The 13,949-nt window shown below is 51.2% G+C and overlaps 1 protein-coding gene across 1 annotated transcript in view; it reads left to right on the top strand.

Moving 5' to 3' along the window:
• Positions 1 to 12,795, top strand: part of LOC140380759 (monoacylglycerol lipase ABHD2-like) — a 14,437-nt gene extending 1,642 nt beyond the window's left edge. Inside the window, exons 3-9 of the mRNA XM_072464659.1 lie at positions 60 to 227; positions 1,840 to 2,023; positions 4,161 to 4,253; positions 7,874 to 7,975; positions 10,835 to 10,904; positions 12,022 to 12,106; positions 12,566 to 12,795. Of these exons, the coding sequence (XP_072320760.1) occupies positions 60 to 227; positions 1,840 to 2,023; positions 4,161 to 4,253; positions 7,874 to 7,975; positions 10,835 to 10,904; positions 12,022 to 12,106; positions 12,566 to 12,780 (917 nt within the window). The 3' untranslated portion in view covers positions 12,781 to 12,795. The remainder of the gene's footprint in view (positions 1 to 59; positions 228 to 1,839; positions 2,024 to 4,160; positions 4,254 to 7,873; positions 7,976 to 10,834; positions 10,905 to 12,021; positions 12,107 to 12,565) is intronic.
• The last annotated feature ends 1,154 nt before the right edge of the window (positions 12,796 to 13,949 follow it).

Here is a 13,949-nt window from a genome sequence, read left to right as displayed (position 1 = left end):
TGGTGTTCCTATTGTAGTTTTCTCTTTGACCCAACTTTGTTTCCCCTTTGTGTGCCCAGAGGACATTACCATGGTGATATGCCCTGGGATTGGAAACCACAGTGAGAAGCATTACATCCGCACCTTTGTGGATCATGCCCAGAAAGACGGCTACCGCTGTGCCGTGCTCAACCACCTGGGGGCGCTGCCCAACATCGAGCTCACCTCCCCGCGCATGTTCACCTACGGTAACTCCCTCTGTTCACACCCATACAAACACTCACACATGGAACAGAATGGTAATGGCCTTACCCTGCCATGAGTCAGGCGTAGTGTTATAAACTTTTACTGCTGTTTTTGAATGAATCTGCCTAAACACCTTTCAGAAGTAGTGGAGGAGGAGAGGAGGATGAGTGGAGGAGGATGAGTGGAGGAGGATGAGTGGAGGAGGATGAGTGGAGGAGGAGGATGAGTGGTGGAAAAGGATGAGTGGTGGAGGAGGATGAGTGGTGGAGGAGGATGAGTGGTGGAGGAGGATGAGTGGTGGAGGAGGAGGAGTGGTGGAGGAGGATGAGTGGTGGAGGAGGAGGAGTGGTGGAGGAGGAGGAGTGGTGGAGGAGGAGGAGTGGTGGAGGAGGAGTGGTGGTGGAGGAGGAGTGGTGGAGGAGGATGAGTGGAGGAGGAGGATGAGTGGTGGAGGAGGATGAGTGGAGGAGGAGGAGGAGTGGTGGAGGAGGAGGAGTGGTGGAGGAGGAGTGGTGGAGGAGGAGGAGTGGTGGAGGAGGATGAGTGGAGGAGGAGGATGAGTGGTGGAGGAGGATGAGTGGTGGAGGAGGATGAGTGGAGGAGGAGGATGAGTGGTGGAAAAGGATGAGTGGTGGAGGAGGATGAGTGGTGGAGGAGGATGAGTGGTGGAGGAGGATGAGTGGTGGAGGAGGAGGAGTGGTGGAGGAGGAGGAGTGGTGGAGGAGGAGGAGTGGTGGAGGAGGAGGAGTGGTGGAGGAGGAGGAGTGGTGGAGGAGGAGGAGTGGTGGAGGAGGAGGAGTGGTGGAGGAGGAGGAGTGGTGGAGGAGGAGCGGACCAAAATCCCTGCTGCAGATTGTGCAAACTTGTTCAAGAGCTGCATGAAACCTTTGACCTCTGTAACTGTAAACAAAGGCTTCTGTACCAAATATTAACTCTGATCTTACATATGCACATACATACCCACGCTGGATGCTGCAGGAATGTCCACCAGAGCTTTTGCACTCACGAGGACTCACGGGGACTCATAGGGTCTCACAGAGACTCACTGGGACTCACTGGGACTCACAGGGACTCACAGGGACTCACAGGGACTCACTGGGACTCACAGGGACTCACAGGGACTCACTGGGACTCACTGGGACTCACTGGGACTCACTGGGACTCACTGGGACTCACTGGGAAGCTTGTCGTCCTCATTTAGGACCAGCAGTTTGACTCTGGAGGGCACATGCTGGCCTTGGATGGCGTCCACACGTTGGAAAGGTCTGAATCCCTGTTCTCCTGACGGCGTGTGTATGTTCCATGTGATATAAAGTGCCACGTGGTTGTTTCAGTTTGGTTTAAATAGTGCGTTGCAGCTGAAAGATCATCTGCAGGAGGAGGAGAGGACCTACTGTCATTGCTTAGTTTAATCCAAGTGGACTGGAAATGTAGTTTCAATCATTTGACATAGTCTTAAGTATGGGAAGAGTCCCATTTTAAAGATCTTCTTTCATAGTGGAGAAAAGAGGGGTATTATTTTTCTCTAAGATTGTTAAGAATCGATGTTAGAACATCGTCTGCATAGCAGACACTTTTACCTTCTTAACATGTGTTTTTGATGTGTCCCAACAGGCTGTACCTGGGAGTTCTCTGCCATGGTGGGCTACATAAAGCGTGCATACTCTCACACAAAGCTCATTGTGGTGGGCTTCAGTCTGGGAGGAAACATCGCGTGCAAGTTCCTGGGAGAGAGCCAGACCAACCAGGAGCGTGTGGTGTGCTGCATCAGTGTGTGCCAGGGCTACAGTGCCCTCAGGTGAGGCCCAGAGTCAGTGTGTGCCAGGGCTACAGTGCCAGGGCTACAGTTCCCTAACCCACGCGGCGCACCCTCTGTCCGCTTTAGTCCCGCTTTAGGACAAATCACAGCTGTCCCTTCTGTCCCCTCTGTCCTTGATGACTCTGTATGAGCTGATTTACCTGTGTCTTCACATCAGGATCATCTGCTCTGAGCTCGTACTCATGGAGTGAGTTTTACTGTGACATGAGATATTTACACAGAAATATGGTCCAGATAATGATGCACATGTGTCTTTGACTCGTGAGTCAGGTCTGGCCAAGAAAATCTCATTTACACAATAGTGACACGCCAGTGTCTATTGAACCACGCTGCGCCTCGGGCCGTGCTGCGCCTTGGGCCGCGGTCCGCGCTGCGGGACTAATAAGACTAATTTCTCAGTGAATATGAGTCTGATTGTAATAAAACACAGAGCGTTTTGAAACTTTAAATGTAGAGAACACGACGTGTCCCCTGGACAGTGCTTCTACTGTCCACAAGATCTACAGTGTGTCAAACACTTGTGCTTCCTGCTTGATTGGCCACAGTGGCCGTTTGTGATGAATTTTATTTTCTGCGTGCCATAGATCTTATGTGCGAGCAGTGCGCAGCTGCGCAGGCGCAGCTTAGAGGGAACAGTGGCATCTCTTGGGGAAATGTGGGAATTACAGGCGAAAGGTAAAATGAACGTTCAGCCACAGTATCGTGAGTTTGACTCTGACATTTGCTGAATGTCCTCTTTTCTCTCTCATCATTCCCCTTCCTTTCTTTCTTATTCCATCTACTGTCTAATACAGTGGTCCCCAATCTACGGCCCGCGGGCCACATCCGGCCCGCTGGGCCTTTCAATCCGGCCCGCCAAGCTTGTCCAAGTTATATTAATATATATTTTTTTTGTCGTAGGCTTTATTAGACTACGGCGGAGTATAAGGGCCAACCCCCCCCCCCCCCCCCCAAAAAAAAATGCACTGCACTACGAGAATAATGTCATTAATTAATGAGAAAAAAGACGTTAATTATTGGGGAAAAAGTCGTAAATTAATGACAATAAACTCATTAAATAATGAGAAAAAAGTCATTAATTAATGAGAAAAAATGCGTAGTTTAGGGGCCGATTCAAAGTGACGTGATCAGTTCAGCACCACGGTCAGGACGCAAAAGAACGGGCTTGGATGAGTTGACAGTTTAGAACGACATAAAAGCCTGAAATAGATGTTAAAGTGTTTCCTGGCCTTTAAAACGATGTCTTACGTGTGTAAGACATCGTTACATCATCCATACATCATCCATGCATCATCCATGCATCATCCATACATCATCCATACATCATCCATACATCATCCATACATCATCCATACATCATCCATACATCATCCATACATCATCCATACATCATCCATACATCATGTGTCATCTGCACATCTGCAAAACTAGAAGGCCTAAGCTTTGTAATGATGCATCACACTCACATGTGGAACGTAAGATCCTCCTTTAAGAAGCGGTCTGACCAGTGTGCACAGGTCTGACCAGTGTGCACAGGTCTGACCAGTGTGCACAGGTCTGACCAGTGTGCACAGGTCTGACCAGTGTGCACAGGTCTGACCAGTGTGCACAGGGCCAAATAAGCAACTATTATCAGACTAAGATTAAAAAAAACTTTTAAATACGGCATTTTATGTATATTTGTGTTGTCTTTGACTAATATTTAAATGTATTTAATCAATAGAAACATTTAAGTGTGACAAAAAAAATAAGAAATCAGGAAAGGGGCAAACATGTGAGTTGTCACCTGGGTTACCATTGCATTTCAGAGATCGCTTTCCTTACTTTATATTTTCAATTTTAGTCCTACTTTTGAATTTTGACTCATTTTGATTGGTAACCATTATACCTAAGTATATTGGTTAAATTATCTTTTATTAAAGTATCTTTTGTTTTATTGCTGTAATCAACATGGTTTTGAAATACCCGTTTCTTCACACATACATAAGCCTATTTATGATGAAATGAGCTGCACATGCTTCTCTGCTCTCACCACTGGACATGTTGACCTGTCTGTGATGTAGCACTCACTGGTCACTCACTGGTCACTCACTGGTCACTGCTTGTGCTCCTCCAGGGCCCAGGAAACGTTCCTGCAGTGGGACCACTTCAGGCGCTTCTACAACTTCCTCATGGCTGACAACATGAAGAAAATCATCCTCTCACACAAGTATTTGTTCATATTCTGCCCACTTGAAGTAGTAACGTGTTTATTGTTCAGATGCAGATTGTGAAATGTGTTGATCGAATACTCTAGAATCATAAGCATGTGATACGAGCAGCAAAGCTTGGTCTTTAGTCAGTGAGCAGGTCTACTGCAGACGAGCCGCAAGTGTGAGCCGATGAGCCGCAAGTGTGAGCCGATGAGCCGCAAGTGTGAGCCGATGAGCCGCAAGTGTGAGCCGAGGGATCCCCCCAAGTGTGAGCCGATGAGCCGCAAGTGTGAGCCGATGAGCCGCAAGTGTGAGCCGAGGGAGCCCCGCAAGTGTGAGCCGATGAGCCGCAAGTGTGAGCCGAGGGAGCCCCGCAAGTGTGAGCGATGAGCCGCAAGTGTGAGCCGAGGGAGCCCCGCAAGTGTGAGCCGATGAGCCGCAAGTGTGAGCCGAGGGATCCCCGCAAGTGTGAGCCGAGGGAGCCCCGCAAGTGTGAGCCGATGAGCCGCAAGTGTGAGCCGAGGGATCCCCGCAAGTGTGAGCCGAGGGATCCCCGCAAGTGTGAGCCGAGGGAGCCCCGCAAGTGTGAGCCGATGAGCCGCAAGTGTGAGCCGATGAGCCGCAAGTGTGAGCCGATGAGCCGCAAGTGTGAGCCGAGGGATCCCCGCAAGTGTGAGCCGAGGGAGCCCCGCAAGTGTGAGCCGAGGGAGCCCCGCAAGTGTGAGCCGATGAGCCGCAAGTGTGAGCCGAGGGATCCCCGCAAGTGTGAGCGATGAGCCGCAAGTGTGAGCCGAGGGAGCCCCGCAAGTGTGAGCCGATGAGCCGCAAGTGTGAGCCGAGGGATCCCCGCAAGTGTGAGCCGAGGGAGCCCCGCAAGTGTGAGCCGATGAGCCGCAAGTGTGAGCCGAGGGAGCCGCAAGTGTGAGCCGATGAGCCGCAAGTGTGAGCCGAGGGAGCCGCAAGTGTGAGCCGAGGGAGCCCCGCAAGTGTGAGCCGATGAGCCGCAAGTGTGAGCCGAGGGATCCCCGCAAGTGTGAGCCGAGGGATCCCCGCAAGTGTGAGCCGATGAGCCGCAAGTGTGAGCCGAGGGATCCCCGCAAGTGTGAGCCGAGGGATCCCCGCAAGTGTGAGCCGATGAGCCGCAAGTGTGAGCCGAGGGAGCCCCGCAAGTGTGAGCCGATGAGCCGCAAGTGTGAGCCGAGGGATCCCCCCAAGTGTGAGCCGATGAGCCGCAAGTGTGAGCCGATGAGCCGCAAGTGTGAGCCGATGAGCCGCAAGTGTGAGCCGAGGGAGCCCCGCAAGTGTGAGCGATGAGCCGCAAGTGTGAGCCGAGGGAGCCCCGCAAGTGTGAGCCGAGGGATCCCCGCAAGTGTGAGCCGAGGGAGCCCCGCAAGTGTGAGCCGATGAGCCGCAAGTGTGAGCCGAGGGATCCCCGCAAGTGTGAGCCGAGGGAGCCCCGCAAGTGTGAGCCGATGAGCCGCAAGTGTGAGCCGATGAGCCGCAAGTGTGAGCTGAGGGATCCCCGCAAGTGTGAGCCGAGGGAGCCCCGCAAGTGTGAGCCGATGAGCCGCAAGTGTGAGCCGATGAGCCGCAAGTGTGAGCCGAGGGATCCCCGCAAGTGTGAGCCTAGGGAGCCCCGCAAGTGTGAGCCGAGGGAGCCCCGCAAGTGTGAGCCGAGGGAGCCCCGCAAGTGTGAGCCGAGGGAGCCCCGCAAGTGTGAGCCGATGAGCCGCAAGTGTGAGCCGAGGGAGCCCCGCAAGTGTGAGCCGAGGGAGCCCCGCAAGTGTGAGCCGAGGGATCCCCGCAAGTGTGAGCCGAGGGATTCCCGCAAGTGTGAGCCGATGAGCCGCAAGTGTGAGCCGAGGGATCCCCGCAAGTGTGAGCCGAGGGATCCCCGCAAGTGTGAGCCGATGAGCCGCAAGTGTGAGCCGAGGGATCCCCGCAAGTGTGAGCCGAGGGATCCCCGCAAGTGTGAGCCGAGGGATCCCCGCAAGTGTGAGCCGAGGGATCCCCGCAAGTGTGAGCCGATGAGCCGCAAGTGTGAGCCGAGGGAGCCCCGCAAGTGTGAGCCGATGAGCCGCAAGTGTGAGCCGATGAGCCGCAAGTGTGAGCCGAGGGATCCCCCCAAGTGTGAGCCGATGAGCCGCAAGTGTGAGCCGATGAGCCGCAAGTGTGAGCCGATGAGCCGCAAGTGTGAGCCGAGGGAGCCCCGCAAGTGTGAGCCGATGAGCCGCAAGTGTGAGCCGAGGGAGCCCCGCAAGTGTGAGCCGAGGGAGCCCCGCAAGTGTGAGCGATGAGCCGCAAGTGTGAGCCGAGGGAGCCCCGCAAGTGTGAGCCGAGGGAGCCCCGCAAGTGTGAGCCGATGAGCCGCAAGTGTGAGCCGAGGGAGCCCCGCAAGTGTGAGCCGATGAGCCGCAAGTGTGAGCCGAGGGATCCCCGCAAGTGTGAGCCGAGGGATCCCCGCAAGTGTGAGCCGAGGGATCCCCGCAAGTGTGAGCCGAGGGAGCCCCGCAAGTGTGAGCCGATGAGCCGCAAGTGTGAGCCGAGGGATCCCCGCAAGTGTGAGCCGAGGGAGCCCCGCAAGTGTGAGCCGATGAGCCGCAAGTGTGAGCCGAGGGAGCCCCGCAAGTGTGAGCCGAGGGATCCCCGCAAGTGTGAGCCGAGGGATCCCCGCAAGTGTGAGCCGATGAGCCGCAAGTGTGAGCCGAGGGATCCCCGCAAGTGTGAGCCGAGGGATCCCCGCAAGTGTGAGCCGATGAGCCGCAAGTGTGAGCCGAGGGATCCCCGCAAGTGTGAGCCGAGGGAGCCCCGCAAGTGTGAGCCGAGGGAGCCCCGCAAGTGTGAGCCGATGAGCCGCAAGTGTGAGCCGAGGGAGCCCCGCAAGTGTGAGCCGATGAGCCGCAAGTGTGAGCCGAGGGATCCCCGCAAGTGTGAGCCGAGGGATCCCCGCAAGTGTGAGCCGATGAGCCGCAAGTGTGAGCCGAGGGATCCCCGCAAGTGTGAGCCGAGGGAGCCCCGCAAGTGTGAGCCGAGGGAGCCCCGCAAGTGTGAGCCGATGAGCCGCAAGTGTGAGCCGAGGGAGCCCCGCAAGTGTGAGCCGATGAGCCGCAAGTGTGAGCCGAGGGATCCCCGCAAGTGTGAGCCGAGGGATCCCCGCAAGTGTGAGCCGATGAGCCGCAAGTGTGAGCCGAGGGATCCCCGCAAGTGTGAGCCGAGGGATCCCCGCAAGTGTGAGCCGATGAGCCGCAAGTGTGAGCCGAGGGAGCCCCGCAAGTGTGAGCCGATGAGCCGCAAGTGTGAGCCGAGGGATCCCCCCAAGTGTGAGCCGATGAGCCGCAAGTGTGAGCCGAGGGAGCCCCGCAAGTGTGAGCCGATGAGCCGCAAGTGTGAGCCGATGAGCCGCAAGTGTGAGCCGAGGGATCCCCGCAAGTGTGAGCCGATGAGCCGCAAGTGTGAGCCGAGAATGGTGATGTATCACAATGTGCATCTCTGTATCAACATATGGATTGAATTCTGCCACAATATTGCCGTTTTGATGTTCTGAGTACAGCCTGGCCATATGTATGATTGATATTATATATATATATATATATATATATTTTTAAACAGCAGGTGTAAAGTCCTTATTGTGTTCCAGGCACAGTCTGTTCGGAGGCGCCTCCATCACGTCCATAGAAGCGATCCTGAGCCGCCTGTACACAGCCACCTCCCTCATGCAGATCGACGACCACATCATGAGGTACTCAAGCTGCTCCGGCGCTGCCCCGGGGGCGGGGCAAAATGGCCACCATTTTGAAAATGTGCTATAACTATTTAACGCACAATATAATTGACCTGAGACAAAATACTTCACAAATCCACTATTTTATTGGTGCTAGTTAAAAAATGAAAAATGATATAAAATGATAGCTCTAATGTATAACAATGTTCATAAGTGTTTAAGCCAAGCAAATGTGTCCACTTTATAAGTGTCCATAATAATGTTCCTGATTCAGTTCAATCATATAACTGGCCTGTCTTTAAGGTTGCAGTTTTTATGTGGTCATTGTTCTTCTATAAGCTGTAGGTTTACGTGGTCATTGTTCTTCTATAAGCTGTAGGTTTACGTGGTCATTGTTCTTGTATAAGCTATAGGTTTACGTGGTCATTGTTCTTCTATAAACTGTAGGTTTACGTGATCATTGTTATTCTATAAGCTGTAGGTTTACGTGGTCATTGTTCTTCTATAAACTGTAGGTTTACGTGATCATTGTTCTTCTATAAGCTGTAGGTTTACGTGGTCATTGTTCTTCTATAAGCTGTAGGTTTACGTGGTCATTGTTCTTCTATAAACTGTAGGTTTACGTGGTCATTGTTCTTCTATAAACTGTAGGTTTACGTGGTCATTGTTCTTCTATAAGCTATAGGTTTACGTGGTCATTGTTCTTCTATAAACTGTAGGTTTACGTGGTCATTGTTCTATAAGCTGTAGGTTTACGTGGTCATTGTTCTTCTATAAACTGTAGGTTTACGTGGTCATTGTTCTTCTATAAACTGTAGGTTTACGTGGTCATTGTTCTTCTATAAGCTGTAGGTTTACGTGGTCATTGTTCTTCTATAAGCTGTAGGTTTACGTGGTCATTGTTCTTCTATAAACTGTAGGTTTACGTGGTCATTGTTCTTCTATAAACTGTAGGTTTACGTGGTCATTGTTCTTCTATAAGCTGTAGGTTTACGTGGTCATTGTTCTTCTATAAACTGTAGGTTTACGTGGTCATTATTCTTCTATAAGCTGTAGGTTTACGTGGTCATTGTTCTTCTATAAGCTGTAGGTTTACGTGGTCATTGTTCTTCTATAAGCTGTAGGTTTACGTGGTCATTGTTCTTCTATAAACTGTAGGTTTACGTGGTCATTGTTCTTCTATAAACTGTAGGTTTACATGGTCATTGTTCTTCTATAAACTGTAGGTTTACGTGGTCATTGTTCTATAAACTGTAGGTTTACGTGGTCATTGTTCTTCTATAAACTAGGTTTACGTGGTCATTGTTCTTCTATAAGCTGTAGGTTTACGTGGTCATTGTTCTTCTATAAGCTGTAGGTTTACGTGGTCATTGTTCTTCTATAAGCTGTAGGTTTACGTGGTCATTGTTCTTCTATAAACTGTAGGTTTACGTGGTCATTGTTCTTCTATAAACTGTAGGTTTACGTGGTCATTGTTCTTCTATAAGCTATAGGTTTACGTGGTCATTGTTCTTCTATAAGCTGTAGGTTTACGTGGTCATTGTTCTTCTATAAGCTGTAGGTTTACGTGGTCATTGTTCTTCTATAAGCTGTAGGTTTACGTGGTCATTGTTCTTCTATAAGCTGTAGGTTTACGTGGTCATTGTTCTTCTATAAACTGTAGGTTTACGTGGTCATTGTTCTTCTATAAACTGTAGGTTTACGTGGTCATTGTTCTTCTATAAGCTGTAGGTTTACGTGGTCATTGTTCTTCTATAAACTAGGTTTACGTGGTCATTGTTCTATAAGCTGTAGGTTTACGTGGTCATTGTTCTTCTATAAGCTGTAGGTTTACGTGGTCATTGTTCTTCTATAAACTGTAGGTTTACGTGGTCATTGTTCTTCTATAAACTGTAGGTTTACGTGGTCATTGTTCTTCTATAAGCTGTAGGTTTACGTGGTCATTGTTCTTCTATAAACTGTAGGTTTACGTGGTCATTGTTCTTCTATAAACTGTAGGTTTACGTGGTCATTGTTCTTCTATAAGCTGTAGGTTTACGTGGTCATTGTTCTTCTATAAGCTGTAGGTTTACGTGGTCATTGTTCTTCCATAAGCTGTAGGTTTACGTGGTCATTGTTCTTCCATAAGCTGTAGGTTTACGTGGTCATTGTTCTTCTATAAGCTGTAGGTTTACGTGGTCATTGTTCTTCTATAAACTGTAGGTTTACGTGGTCATTGTTCTTCTATAAACTGTAGGTTTACGTGGTCATTGTTCTTCTATAAGCTGTAGGTTTACGTGGTCATTGTTCTTCTATAAACTGTAGGTTTACGTGGTCATTGTTCTTCTATAAACTGTAGGTTTACGTGGTCATTGTTCTTCTATAAGCTGTAGGTTTACGTGGTCATTGTTCTTCTATAAACTGTAGGTTTACGTGGTCATTGTTCTTCTATAAGCTGTAGGTTTACGTGGTCATTGTTCTTCTATAAGCTGTAGGTTTACGTGGTCATTGTTCTTCTATAAGCTGTAGGTTTACGTGGTCATTGTTCTTCTATAAGCTGTAGGTTTACGTGGTCATTGTTCTTCTATAAACTGTAGGTTTACGTGGTCATTGTTCTTCTATAAGCTGTAGGTTTACGTGGTCATTGTTCTTCTATAAACTGTAGGTTTACGTGGTCATTGTTCTTCTATAAGCTGTAGGTTTACGTGGTCATTGTTCTTCTATAAACTGTAGGTTTACGTGGTCATTGTTCTTGCTTCGTCTGACCCGGTGAGTGTCCATGTCGAGCTTCAGCATGTTTCATCCTAATTGTGTCGTGATACTCGATGTGCAAATAAAAGTACAAAGTAAATCTGTTTATAACTTTAACTCTTTTTTTTCAATTGTCTTTTTGCACAGAAAGTTCCATGGCCACAGTTCTCTCAAAGAGTACTACGAGAAGGAGAGCTGCGTGCACTTCATCCACAATGTAGGCTGTCCTCACTGTCTCATGTCCTCCCTGTACCATGTCCTCACTGTCTCATGTCCTCCCTGTCTCATGTCCTCCCTGTCTCATGGCCTCCCTGTCTCATGGCCTCACAGTCTCATGGCCTCACAGTCTCATGTTTTCACTGTCTCATGTCATCACTCTGTCCCATGTCCTCACTCTGTCTCATGTCCTCACACTCTCTCCCATGTCCTCACACTGTCCCAATTGTCCTCACACTGTCCCACATGTCCTCACACTGTCCCACATGTCCTCACTCTGTCATATCCTCACACTGTCCCATGTCCTCACTCTGTCCCACATGTCCTCACTCTGTCCCACATGTCCTCACTCTGTCCCACATGTCCTCACACTGTCTCATGTCCTCACTCTGTCTCATGTCCTCACTCTGTCTCATGTCCTCACTCTGTCCCACATGTCCTCACTGTCTCCCATGTCCTCACTTTTTCATGAGGACTGGGTTGGCATATGGGGATTTTTCCCGTGGGCTGATGGGTAAATGGGCTGTGTCGGCCCTGACTTGAGGTGTGTGTGTGTGTGTGTGTGTGTGTGCGCATTTTTACTAGTTTTAGTTTTCTTTAGAATATCTGAGGTGAGTCTTCAGAGATGGTTCTTACGAATCAGAACTCTGGTCTTAAAGGACACATATTATACAATATGGGGGCTGTTAATGGATAGGTTTTCACTCTGCTGAATGTGTCTGCTCCACCAGGGGGCGATATCACCTTCTATGCAGATATTAGGGACCTGATTGCAAACCACTCTGAGGGAACCCTGATCTGTGGCGGCGATTGGAATCTTTGTTGTTCAACCCACAGTCGACATGTCAAACTCTAAAGGCACTTAAGGAGCAAGAACTACATGTCGCCTTCATGCGGCCTCGAAGGAGTGATTCATCTTTTTAATGCATCAATATTGACCTTAGTCACAGCTGTTCAGCTGAATGTTCAGACCCAAATCAATTGTACGTAAAAATTGATGATGTTTTCTCTATATTGGAGTTGGTGTGCCACACCACTTTGCCTTGTCAGCCTTAATGTTGACTTCGTGTGCCTTGGCAGCAGGAGGCCGGCCCCTGATGTTTCTTCTGTCCTCACAGGTGAACGTTCCTCTGCTGCTGGTGAACTCTGCTGATGACCCGCTGGTGCACGACTCGTTGCTGAACATCCCTCGTACTCTGGCAGGTAAAAGAAAAGAGGCTCTGGCTGTTGTCATGGAGTAAAATCACCAGAGCAAAGTATTTTTACTTGTATGAGCTGACCAAACTGACCCTCGAGCATGAGCTGAACAAACTGACCCTCGAGCATGAGCTGACCAAACTGACCCTCGAGCATGAGCTGACCAAACTGACCCTCGAGCATGAGCTGAACAAACTGACCCTCGAGCATGAGCTGAACAAACTGACCCTCGAGCATGAGCTGAACAAACTGACCCTCGAGCATGAGCTGAACAAACTGACCCTCGAGCATGAGCTGAACAAACTGACCCTCGAGCATGAGCTGACCAAACTGACCCTCGAGCATGAGCTGACCAAACTGACCCTCGAGCATGAGCTGAACAAACTGACCCTCGAGCATGAGCTGAACAAACTGACCCTCGAGCATGAGCTGACCAACTAAATTAACTCAGTCCTTTGTCTTCAGCCAAGAAGCCCAACGTGGTCTTCGCCCTGACCCTTCATGGTGGTCACCTGGGCTTCTTCGAGGGCGCCGTGCTCTTCCCACACCCGCTCACGTGGATGGACAAGGTCATCGTGGGCTACGCCAACGCCATCTGCCAATGGAAGAAGCAGAAGCCGCAGTGCCAAAGCGGGCTGCTGACCCCGGGAGGGGCGTGTCCTGACCAGAAGGCACCATGAGGAGCACCATGAGGAGCACCATGAGGAGCACCACCTGCCTTCTCCTTCTGGTGCTGCTCCAGGTTCTCTTGCGCCTTCACGCTTCACACAGGACGCTGGGACAACAGAGGCGTGGTCATCTGTTCAGTCACTTCTACTTAAGAGCACAAGATCCTCCAGCCTGACCTCTGCTCCTCCACTGACCTCTGCTCCTCCACTGACCTCTGCTCCTCCAGCCTGACCTCTGCTCCTCCACTGACCTCTGCTCCTCCACTGACCTCTGCTCCTCCAGCCTGACCTCTGCTCCTCCACTGACCTCTGCTCCTCCACTGACCTCTGCTCCTCCAGCCTGACCTCTGCTCCTCCACTCACCTCTGCTCCTCCACTGACCTCTGCTCCTCCACTGACCTCTGCTCCTCCAGCCTGACCTCTGCTCCTCCACTGACCTCTGCTCCTCCACTGACCTCTGCTCCTCCAGCCTGACCTCTGCTCCTCCACTCACCTCTGCTCCTCCAGCCTGACCTCTGCTCCTCCACTGACCTCTGCTCCTCCAGCCTGACCTCTGCTCCTCCAGCCTGACCTCTGCTCCTCCACTCACCTCTGCTCCTCCACTGACCTCTGCTCCTCCACTGACCTCTGCTCCTCCACTGACCTCTGCTCCTCCAGCCTGACCTCTGCTCCTCCACTGACCTCTGCTCCTCCACTGACCTCTGCTCCTCCAGCCTGACCTCTGCTCCTCCACTGACCTCTGCTCCTCCACTGACCTCTGCTCCTCCACTGACCTCTGCTCCTCCAGCCTGACCTCTGCTCCTCCACTCACCTCTGCTCCTCCAGCCTGACCTCTGCTCCTCCACTGACCTCTGCTCCTCCAGCCTGACCTCTGCTCCTCCAGCCTGACCTCTGCTCCTCCACTCACCTCTGCTCCTCCACTGACCTCTGCTCCTCCACTGACCTCTGCTCCTCCACTGACCTCTGCTCCTCCAGCCTGACCTCTGCTCCTCCACTGACCTCTGCTCCTCCACTGACCTCTGCTCCTCCACTGACCTCTGCTCCTCCAGCCTGACCTCTGCTCCTCCACTCACCTCTGCTCCTCCACTGACCTCTGCTCCTCCACTGACCTCTGCTCCTCCACTGACCTCTGCTCCTCCAGCCTGACCTCTGCTCCTCCACTCACCTCTGCTCCTCCACTG

This window comes from Eucyclogobius newberryi, unplaced genomic scaffold, assembly GCF_026437365.1.
Source record: "Eucyclogobius newberryi isolate DKJ021-1_F unplaced genomic scaffold, fEucNew1.0.hap1 SCAF_5, whole genome shotgun sequence".
In the NCBI taxonomy this organism is placed as follows: domain Eukaryota; kingdom Metazoa; phylum Chordata; class Actinopteri; order Gobiiformes; family Gobiidae; genus Eucyclogobius; species Eucyclogobius newberryi.
This window is presented reverse-complemented; position numbering and strand designations above follow the sequence as displayed.